This window comes from Hemitrygon akajei, chromosome 8 (assembly GCF_048418815.1).
Source record: "Hemitrygon akajei chromosome 8, sHemAka1.3, whole genome shotgun sequence".
Classification (NCBI taxonomy): domain Eukaryota; kingdom Metazoa; phylum Chordata; class Chondrichthyes; order Myliobatiformes; family Dasyatidae; genus Hemitrygon; species Hemitrygon akajei.
This window is the reverse complement of record NC_133131.1, coordinates 81,625,282-81,636,858: the sequence shown is the minus strand read 5'-3', so window position 1 is coordinate 81,636,858 and position 11,577 is coordinate 81,625,282. Positions and strand designations below refer to the sequence as shown.

Below are 11,577 nucleotides of genomic sequence, written 5' to 3'. Positions count from 1 at the left end.
CCCCCAGCATTTTACATGTGTTCCCTTGGAATATTGTATTCAGTTCTGCTTACTTAATTATAGACATGGAAGCTTTAGAGAGGGCGCAGAGATTTACCACAGGGCTACCTAGATTAGGGAGCGTGTCTTATGAGGACAGGTTGAGCAAGCTAGGTCTTTTCTCTTTGAACAAATGGGTCACAAATGAGAGGTGGCTTGATAAAGGTGTATAAGATGATAGGCATACATAGATTGGATAGCAAACACCTTTTTCTCCAGGGCAGAAATGGCCAATATGTGAGGGTAACATTTTGAGGTGATAGGAGAAATGTATAGGAAGAACGTCTGAGGTAGATTTTTTAAAAATATAGTGGTGGGTGCATGGAATGCTCTGCCAGGGGTGTGGCAGAGACAGATTAAGAGACTTTTAGATTGGCATATGGGCCACTATGTGAGAGGGAAGAGTTAAGTTGATCATGGAGTAGGTTAAGATGTTGGCACAACATAGTAGGCCGAAGTGCTTGAACTGCAATTCTGTTCCGTTCTATATAACACAAGGCTATAAGCCTTCTTAAAAGGAAAAAAAAGACTTACATAATGAACAGCTAAGTATAACATTTCTAAAAGCAAAGCTCTGCAGTCTGGACATATCTTGTCATTAATGTGGTGGACAATTAAGTAAGAGAAGGACATTCCAAGAATGTCACCATTCTCAACTAATACAGATCCCAACAAATGAACGACTGAACTCCTGGCAAATGACATTCGCTGGAGGGGCCAAGCTGATTACAATGTAGCACACACAAAATGCTGGTGGAACGCAGCAGGCCAGGCAGCATCTATAGGGAGAAGTACAGTCGATGTTTTGGGCCAAGACCCTTCGTCAGGACTAACTGAAAGGAAAGATACTAAGAGATTTGAAAGTAGGAGGGGGAAGGGAAATGCGAAATGATAGGAGAAGACCGGAGGGGGTGGGGTGAAGCTGAGAGCCAGAAAGGTGATTGGCAAAAGGGATTCAGAGCTAGAGAAGGGAAAGGATCATGGAATGGGAGGCCTAGGGAGAAAGAAAGGGGGAGGGGAGCACCAGAGGGAGATGGAGAACAGGCAGAGTGATGGGCAGAGAGAGGGAAAAAAAACTAAATATATCAGGGATGGGGTAAGAAGGGGAGGAGGGGCATTAATGGAAGTTAGAGAAGTCAATGTTCATGCCATCAGGTTGGAGGTTACCCAGACGGAATATAAGGTGTTGTTCCTCCAACCTGAGTGTGGCTTCATCTTGACAGTAGAGGAGGCCATGGATAGACATATCAGAATGGGAATGGAACGTGGAATTAAAATGTGTGGCCACTGGGAGATCCTGCTTTCTCTTGTGGACATAGCGTAGGTGTTCAGCGAAACGGTCTCCCAGTCTGCTTTGGGTCTCACCAATATATAAAAGGCCACACTGGGAGCACCGGACGCAGTATACTACACCAGCCGACTCACAGGTGAAGTGTCACCTCACCTGGAAGGACTGTCTGGGGCCCTGAATGGTGGTGAGGGAGGAAGTGTAAGGGCAGGTGTAGCACTTGTTCTGCTTGCAAGGATAAGTGCCAGGAGGGAGATCGGTGGGAAGGGATGGGGGGGATGAATGGACAAGGGAGTCGCGTAGGGAGCAATCCCTGTGGAAAGCTCTTCCCTGGAACTCCACGATCTCAGAAGCAAGTCTTTTGACAATTCATTAATTTCATGTAATATCAAGAGTCAGCTGGGAGAATTGTTTCCTGCAAAGCCCATTGGAACAGCTGGCATCCCAGCTAAAATGATGAAGTTTTTAACTGTGGAAATAGTTGCACTTGCTGTTCAAATTAGCCTAATAGTTTCAATACTGTAACTTACTCAAAATTGTTGAATTATCCATGTGTCATATCCATAGGAAGCAGGAAAAACCAATTAGGCTACACAATTCCACCTGTGGTGTAAGGTCTAATGAAATGTCTCTTGACTGCCAATAAGCGACTACTGTTCTTCAGACCCTAGGTCCAAATGTGAACAAGAGAGTTAAATTCCAGAAATGAGATGAACATACCTATCCTCGATATAACATAGAATCAAATAGATCTGGTAAGATTCATTCATTGGGAATTGAGAGGACATTTTTCAGTAGCAACATATGTTGTACATTGGATAGCTCTGCTTGTTAAAGGTCAATGATCTCTGTATGAGTGTATCTCCACAGGGCATTCTTGGACAGTGTCTTAGACTCAACCAACTGCAGCTTCATTAGCAATGTCAGAAACAGTATTGGAGACACAAGGGGCTGCAGATGCTGGAATCTGGGACAACAAACAGTCTGTTGGAGGAACTCAGTGAGTGCAGTTTCACCCACTAAGTTCCTCCAGCAGATTGCTTGTTGCTCCAGAAAAGGAATGCTTGGTAGTGACTCACAATATACAATTCTATTGAGAAGATAAAGCAGATTGCTTCTGCATGTGGTGACACCTAGATATGTTATGACAAATGAGCCATGACACCATGTTTCTTCTCAATTTTTTTTCTTGTTTTGATATATACCTGTGCCCTTGAAGAAATTTGCACTTATTTATACCAGTATGTCTTAAACTAAAAAATCTAGATAACTGGTTTAAGCAGAGTTAGCACATAACTGGAGAATAAGAATACAGTATTATTGAGCTTAAAGCAGTAGAAATTAAATTTTTGTTTTCAATAAATGTGCCGAAATACACTTTGCAGAAGTGCATAATTATGTATTGGTTTAAAAAGACAATTAGGGAGTTTATTTTAAAAGGATATTGGTGATTATGTGGTTCAGAACTGCACAAAGACTAAACTAAAACTTCTGCAGTTATTTAAATAACTTTCACAAGCATAAACATTCATACCGTAATACTTTGTTACATGCTCTGCACTTTTATTCAATACCTCTTACGCAGAAGGATTTTTTAAAAACCTTTGCCTCAAGAGGTGAAGTGATACACTTTGGAAGGTCAAAGTTGAAGCAGAGTCCAAAATTAATAGTGGGACTCTTAGCAGTGTTGAGGATAGAGAGATCTCAAAATCCAAGACCATAGATTTCTCAAAGCTGTCGCACAGGTTAATGATGATAGGCCACCGTCGGTCTCGTGAGACCATGGATTTGCCCCTTGGTGGTTTTTCCAGTGCGCAAGCCTGGGCAGGGTTGTATGGGAGACCGGCAGTTGCCCAAGCTGCAGGCCTTCCCCTCTCCACACCACCGATGTTGTCCAAGAGAAGGGCACTAGGACCCATGCAGCTTGGCACCGGTGAGATCGCAGAGCAATGTGTTGTTAAGTGCCTTGCTCAAGGACACAAACACGCTGCCTCAGCTGAAGCTCGAACCACTGACCTTCAGGTTACTAGTTCAGTGCCTTTATCCACTAGGCCACGCGCCAACACAGGTTAATAGGGTGAGTAAAAAGGTATATGGTTTACTAGCTTTCGTTAGACTGAAATGAGCTCTACAGAAAGCCCAGTCCATCACAGGCAAAATCTTCCCCAGCATTGAGCATATTTACATGGAGCACTGCCACAAGAAAGCAACATTATGCTCTCTTCTTGCTACTGCCTTTGGACAGGAGGTACAGGAACCCCAGGTCCCACACTACTAGGTTAAGAACAGTTATTATCATACAACCATCAGGCTCCTGAACTGGTGTGGATAACTTCACTCACCACAACTCTGAATTGATTCCATAACCTACAGATTCAATTTCAAGGACTCTTCAACTCATGGTCTCAGCATTATTTTTTAAATTTGCACAATTTATCTTTTTTTGCACATTGGTTATTTGTCATTCTTTATTTATGGATAGTTTCCATAAATTCTTTCATTTATATTCCTGTAAATGCCTGCAAGAAAATTACTTTCAAGGTAGTATATGGTAGCATTTATGTACTTCAAGAAATTTACCTTGACTTTGACTTTAATATCTGTGGGAATATGTGGGCTTGTAATGGATGTTTGTGTTATAAGGTGGGCATTGAGAGCAGACCCAAATGCAAGCCACAGACACTGAAGTACTACGAGCAGGACTAGGTGCATCAAGAAAGCAAGGGAAGTGGGGAAGAAACGACGCTGGACAAGACACAGGCCCTGTACGAGACTAGGAGACAGGGCCTGGGCTAGGACTAGACTTGGAAAGCAGGATCTGGATGAGGAACTAGGAACTTGGCACCTGGACAAGGACTCCGAGCTGGAGACTGGACAGGGACCCGAAACCTGGGTCTTGACTCGGGCTTGGACTCCAGATCTAGGCGAGGACAAGACATGGCAAGGCAACAGGACTGGACGTGGGGGTAGGATGTGGGACTCCTGGGCTGGATGCGGGACACAGAGCCTTGGTCTTGGCAGACAGGAATGCAGAACACAGAGCTGGGACCCCTCGTTGGGAACAGGATGTAGGGCTGGGACTCATACACAGAAAGCTGAACACAAGACATGTTGAGGGTGGGATAGGGATTGAGAAGTGCACGGGAACAGAGGAGAGAATGGCGGCATCTTTCAGATAATCCTGATAGGGTACAAGTGTGTCCCGGGGTTCTGTGCCCGTGGTAAGGATGAGCTATTTGGGACTAGGAAATTAGAAACTGTCTCTAATTGCCCCGTAAGACTCAGTGATTGGAGAGTGAGCAAACACAAAATGAGATGATGAATAACAAAGAAAGGTTCCGCTCCTGTCCCTGGAGGAACCGTCAAACCTGTTGTAAAGAACTTTCATGATGAAAGGTCATCGAACTGAAAGGTTTCCTCTCATTTTCTCTCTCCAGACACAGCACCATATTCCGGGTGTTTCCAACAGTTTTGTTTTTATTCACGATAATCGGCGAGTTAAGAGAATAATAGCCTCATTGTGTTTGACGGGAATTTATCCGAGATGACGTGACGTTTGCTTTTAAAAATACAATTACGGTGGGACGCTATGATCGAAGTGAATCTTCGAGTTAAGAGGGAAGGATGTCCTTTCCACCTTTAAAATGCGTCGATGGGGGGGCACAGTCTCCGCAGTCTCCGCCCATATTGCCGGAGCAACAAGGATTTTGACTGCATAGTTTCTAAAGCTAATCGGAGAAGCTCCCTCTGTCCATTTTATACACTGCCGCGTTGTTACGACTTTATGTGTTAAACTTACTGAATCGTCTTTGGAACAAAGAGAATTGATTTTTTTGCCCCCCCCTCTCTAAAAAAGCCTTTAAGGACGTCTTTAAATGTTGTATAAACTGCTGGGGGAGTAGTTTATTCTCCTTTGGACTTCCCTCGCCTTGCGATAGGCTTCTCGCTGAATGAGTGGGTGATTCGAGGGACTTCCAGGCTTGTGCACAATAGAGTGAATGTGTGTCGCAGAGGGAAGAGCGAGGTCCGTCAGCGAGTGCCCGGCGTTCTGGGGATGCTTCGCTCTGGGGCTGGTGCGATTCTCTTCGTAGCTCCGGCGCTCGTCTCGTACGCTTTGTCCGATCGCTTCCCCACGCTATGGAGCTGCGCATATTTGTCATCGCAGCCGGTTCCTTTCCAAAAGCCAGGCACTTTCCAGCGAAGGCGGTCTTAAGCGTTGTTCACATTTTGGCTATCGCGGTTACAGCAAGCAGGACAGGTGGTGAGTTTACAAACGATATTATACGTGATAGTTTCTCTCCCCCCCCTCCCCACTCCCCACTATATAGTAAATATCCGTGCCGCAATTTGAAAGGGAGAATATTTCATTAAATCTTTTTTTTCTGTTCATCAAAACAACTATGATTGATACATTGTGCTTTATAATTAGACCTTACGGAGAAAGATCAACATAAAATAAATGAGCTATAAGGTTTTAATTCTTTCCATTGTTTTCAATATTGTAGTTAAGAACAAATGCACTGCCGAAAAAACGAACCGTTGTTCCGAATGCCTGCTCCTTGGTCCTGAATGTGGATGGTGCTTTCAAAAGGTACTTTGACCAGTGATCTGTTGTTCTTGATGTAAAATTGCTGGCTTTTTGAGGTCCCGTGTAGCAGGAGCCCAGACTGAGAGTGATAAAACAAAGGACCCAAAATGACATTAACACAAGAGATTCTGCAGACGCTGGAAGTTACATGGCTATGAAAAGTTGACATTCAGTTTATTATTATTTGGAGGATTTAAGATATTAAACAATTGAATATTCCTTGTTAGTTAGTGCAGTTAGGTGAAGCAGTTGAAACCTGGAGTTCTGAAAAGGTACTTCGTATTGACTCCACTATGGAGTTTCCCATGGATGTGAACGCCACCCAGGTCATCGCGGTCTTACTAATGCTGTTCCTTCCACTGGTTCTGATTTATTTTGCTGCTTGTCTGATTTCACTATTCAGTATAGTACATTTCTGATTGGATTTCAGAAAGACAGAAACAAAAGGTATTAAGCTAATTTTTATTTTCTGACACTAAGGAAACAAGGAGGTAGTAGCTGTATCATATTCCACTGAGGCGTATCTGGTGGCAATGGACAATGTGACTCTGTTGCTTGTTTGGCACTAGCAACAAAGGATGAATCGCAATTGTGTTGTTCCCATGAACTTACTCTGTAGCTCTCACTTCTGACTGGTTGCTGGCTGGGTAACAAAGGCAAAGTTGTGGGAGTCATGGAGGATTTCAATATGTAGGTGGATTGGGAAAATCATGCTGGTGCTGGATCCCAAGAGGGGGAATTAGAAGAATACCCAAGAGATGGCTTTTTTTTAGAGCAGCTTGTGATTGAACTCATTAGGAGAAAGGCAGTTCTGGACTGAGTGTTGTGTAATGAACCAGAGTTGATTATGGAGCTTAAGGTAAAGGTATCCTGAGAAGACTGTGATCAAAATATGATAGAATTTACCCTGCACTTCGAGCATGAGAAGGCAAAGTCAGATGTATCAGTATTACAGTGGAGTAAAGAGAGTTCCAGAGCCATGAGAGAGGAGCTGGGCAATGTTGATTGGAAGCGGACACTAGCAGGGATGATGGCAGAACAGCAATGGGTAGAGTTTCTGTGAGCAACTTGGCAGGTGCAGGATAGATGCATCCCAAAGCTAGGAAGTATTCTAAAGGGGGATGAGGCAACCATGGATGACAAGGGAAGTCAAAGATGGTTTAAAAGCAAAAGAGAGTGCATATAATATAGCAAAAAATAATGGGAAGGATTGGGGAGCCTTTAAATACCAATAAAGGTATTTAAAGGCAACTAAAAATGTCGTAAGGAGAGAAAAGAAATATGAAGATAAACTAGCTAATGATATAAAAGAGGGTAACAAAAGTCTTTTTATAGATATATAAAGAGTAAAAGAAAAAAGAGTGGATATTGGACCATTAGAAAATGACTCTGGAGAGGTAGTAATGGGGGGGGGGGTGGTCAAAGAAATAGTGGACAAACGTAATAAGTATTTTTCATCATACTGCTGTGAAAGACACCAACAGTATGCCAGAAATTGTATCTGGGGGCAGAAGTGAGTGTAGCTGTTTTTACTAAGGAGAAGGTGCTTGGGAAACTGAAAGGTCTGAAGGTAGATAAATCACCTAACCAGATGGACTTACACCACAGAGTACTGAAAGAGGTAGCTGAAGAGATTGTGGATGCATTAATAATGATCTATCAGGTATCATAGATTCTGAAATGGTTCTGGGGGACTGGAAAATCGAAAATGTCACTCCACACTTTAAGAAGGGAGGGAGGCAGAAGAAAGAAAATTATACACCAGTTAGCCTAGACATGATACCAACTGAACAGTGACAGGCATTGAAGTTTTGTCGCTCCAATTCCCCCAAATATGGTTAGATGACTGTTCCTTTACGACTCAAGACTGCCAATTATTGCCTGCCATATTTGTTCATGGAAAGTCTGAACGGAAAGGCCTTGCAGTGAGCACTCAGTGCGCAATCATATCAGTTCCATTTCTTCTACTTTTTGTGATTTTGCCTTTGGATGTTGTTTGTATTGCCTTGTTCAGCCTGAGTCTGAGTCAGTTCTAGACCTTACTCCACATTTGGGTCCACCACCATCCTTAACTCTCACTTTACAAGCCTGACTTCAGTGGTTGGAAAGATGCTGGAAACCTTTATTAAGATGAGGCTTCAGGGAACTTGCAGACACATGATAAAATGGGCCAAGATTGGCATGGTTTACGTAAGGGAAATCTTGCCTAACAAATCTGTTTGAATTCTTTGAGGAAATAACAGGTAGGATAGACAAAAGGAGAGTCAGGGGATGTTTTTACTTGGATTTTACGAAGGCCTTTGACAAGCTGCTGGGAATAAAGAGGGCTTTTTCTGGTTGGCTGGTTGGTGACTAGTAGTGTTCTGCTGTGTCTGGTGTTTAGATTGTTTCTATTCATTTTATATGTCCACTATTTCACATTGGATGATGGAATTGATGACGTTATGCTCCAGTTTGTGGATGATACATGGATAGGTGGAGGGGCATGTAGTGCTGAGTAAGGAGTGATGCTGCAGATGAGGAGAATGGGCAAAGAAGTGGCAGAAGGAATATAGTGTTTGGACATGTATCATCATGCACTTTGGCAGAAGAAATAAAAGTGTAGACTGTTTTCTAAATGGGGAAAAAATTCAAAAATTTGATGTATCAAAGGACTTTAGAGTCATCGTGCAGGATTCCCTAAAGGTTATCTTGCAGGCTAGTTGATAGTAAGGAAGGCAAATGCAATGTTAGCATTCATTTTGAGAGGACTAGAATTTAAGAGCAAGGATGTAATGCTAAGGACATATAAGCCATTGGTCAGACCGCATTTGGAGTATTGTGAGCAGTTTTGGGCCCCTTCTATAAGCAAATATATGCTGGCATTGTTCAGGGTCCAGAGAAGCTTCACAAGGTTGATTCCAGAAATGGAATGGTTAATGTATGAGGAGAGTTTAATGGCTCTGGGCCTGTTCTCACTGAAGTTTAGAAGGATGGGAGGGGGGATGGGGGGAATCTCATTGAAATCTATTGAACATTGAAAGGCCCAGATAGAGTGGATGTGGAGAGGATGTTTCCTCTTGCAGAGGAGTCTAGGACCGGGGGCATAGCCTCAGAATAGAGATGTCCATGTAGAACAGAGATGGGGAGGAATTTCTTTAACCAGAGGGTGTTGAATCTGTGGAATTCATTAAAATGGAGAGCTGTGATGGGCAAATCATTGCGTATATTGAAACTGGAGGTTGATAGGTTCTTGATTAGTCAGGGCTTCTAAGGTTATGGGAAGAACACAGGAGAATGGGATTCAGGGAGATAATATATCAGGCATGATGGAATGGTGGAGCAGACTCGATGGGTCAAAGAGCCTATTTTGCTCCTACACCTTGATCTTATAGTCTTAACCTAACCATTTATAACCTTGGTATTATGTTTGGTGCTTAGCTAAATTTTGAATCTTAATGGATGTGTTCATTCTGTTGGGTATCTGCCTGACAGCTTGCAACCATAGGGTCTGCTGCTCACTGCTTACTACGACGGATGTGATTAAGCTGGAGAGTGGTTGCAGAAAAGATTCACGGGGATGTTGCTTGGACTGGAGGGCTTGAGTGATAGGGAGAGATTGGATAGGCTGGAGGTGTTTTCACCAGAGCAAAGGAGACTCAGCCCTGACATAATACAGATTTATGAAATCACAAGGGTCATAGATAAGGTGGATGGGGAGGGGGCAGTAGGGATAAAACTAGGGGACATTAAAGGTGAAAGGGGAGAGATCTAAAAGGGACCTATGTGGAACAAGCTGCCAGAAGAAATGGTGGTGACGAGTATAATAGTACAATGTAATGTCTACAAGACATTTCGACAGGTTCATGGATAGGGAAGGTTATGTGGGATATGGGCCACGTGCAGGGAAATGAGTCTAACTCAGGTTGCTACTTTGATCAACATGGATGAGTTCGACTGAAGAATACACTTCAATGCTGTTTAGCTCTATGACTGTACCAGTGAGAACTCGCACCACTCATACCCCTCTTTGGCAGCACGGCAGTGGAAACTGTGAGCAGTTCTAAACTCCTGGGAGTGCACATCTTGCACAAACTCTCTTGGTCCCAGGACACATCCTAAACAATCAGGAAAGCTCACCAATGCCTCTACTTTCTGAGGAGTCTATGCACATCTATACTCACGTCATTCCTCAGATGTGCGGTGGGGAGCATCCGAGCATGCTGAGTCATTATGTCATACACAAACTACACTGTGGCAGAAGGAGGGCTCTACAAGAGGCAGCCAAAACTGCCCAGTACATCACCAGCTCCGGTCTACCAGCCATCAAGGACATATACACAGAAGGGTGCCGGAAAAGGGCCAGTTACATCATGAAGGATCCTACCCACCCTGCTCAAGGACTGCTTGTCCTACTCCCAACAGGGAGGAGGCTATGAAGCATCCACATCAGGGCCACTAGCCTCAGAAATAGTTAGTTTCCCTAAGCAGTAAGGTTGATCAACACCTCCACATCCCCCATCACTCACCAGCAGTACTTTATCATTTCCTGTCAGTCACCTTATGTACAGACACTCCTGTGCCCATTGTCACTTTATGGACATACAATCTATCTATGTATATATGCTGACTTATGTATTTGAATTTATTGTGTTCTCTATTACATGTACTTTATCCTATTTGTTTGTGCTGCATGGGATCTGGAGTAACTGATTTTCTTCTCCTTTATGCTTGGATACTGGAAGTGACATCAAACAATCTTGAATTTTGAATTTGTTAGGAATTTTCAGAGGGAACACTGCAAAGAAGATGTGACTTGATCACCAACCTGATTCAAAAAGGCTGTGATTCCAATTACATTGAATCTCATGATGTGAAAAAAGTAGTGGAAGAACAAAAATATTCTCAGCTGGTCCCTGGAAAAGTCTCTTTACAACTACAACCAGGTTTGAACCAGATTATCTTTGTCTTAAAACGCTGGTGGTGTTTGAACATGTTTTTGCATTGCTTAATATCACAGTGATAATTTTAAGTTTTGTTTGACTTTAACTTTAAGTGGTGAAATTAAACTCATTACAATTATGGTCTATGTGAATAGCTGTTCATGACTTTAATGTTTTAAAATAATACTCTGCAAGTGATGGCAATTGTTATCAGTGATGGGTACTTCCAATGCTATTGTTTGAATTGTAGATGACGTTCCTGTTGAACAATAGTCTTTTCTTGTACTTTTTTAAAAAGTATATCTTGTCTTTTTTGGTGGAACAGTTATTTGACTATAACTAACTGTAAAAAAAAGACCCACAGTAACATGCTCAGAAACAAAAAAAAATATTTTTGAATAACAAAAGAATCTTGTTTTATGTTGCTTCAAATATATTTCTCTTGGGCAGACTGGTTTTCATAAACTATTCTCAAACTTATCACAAATTTAAAGATGGCTTCAACTGGCTTCCCTCCAGAGTATCCTTAACCATCAGGAGGTCTGGGTTTCAGTTTATAAATCCAGTATGCTGTGGGTGGAGTTTTGAAATTACGGTGAAGACTCCCTGGATCTCTGTACTGTGCAAAAGCTGCTTGAGTACGGAGCTACTCACAGCCTTTCTCCTTGTTGTCAGTGAAGAGGAGACAGCAGGAAGAAGATTGCTGTGAAGTCTGGGGAATCATTGTTGGGCAAAAATGT

At 42.7% G+C, this 11,577-nt stretch overlaps 1 protein-coding gene across 3 annotated transcripts in view; it reads left to right on the top strand.

The window, feature by feature from the left end:
• Nucleotides 1-4,879: 4,879 nt before the first annotated feature.
• itgb8 (integrin, beta 8) overlaps nucleotides 4,880-11,577 on the top strand; it is a 101,110-nt gene continuing 94,412 nt past the window's right edge. The window contains exons 1-3 of one of the 3 annotated variants that reach the window (XM_073054092.1): nucleotides 4,880-5,588; nucleotides 5,833-5,918; nucleotides 10,675-10,840. In XM_073054092.1, the coding sequence (XP_072910193.1) occupies nucleotides 5,465-5,588; nucleotides 5,833-5,918; nucleotides 10,675-10,840 (376 nt within the window). In that variant the 5' untranslated portion in view covers nucleotides 4,880-5,464. The remainder of the gene's footprint in view (nucleotides 5,589-5,832; nucleotides 5,919-10,674; nucleotides 10,841-11,577) is intronic. The other 2 variants (XM_073054093.1, XM_073054091.1) reach the window with 2 other exon arrangements.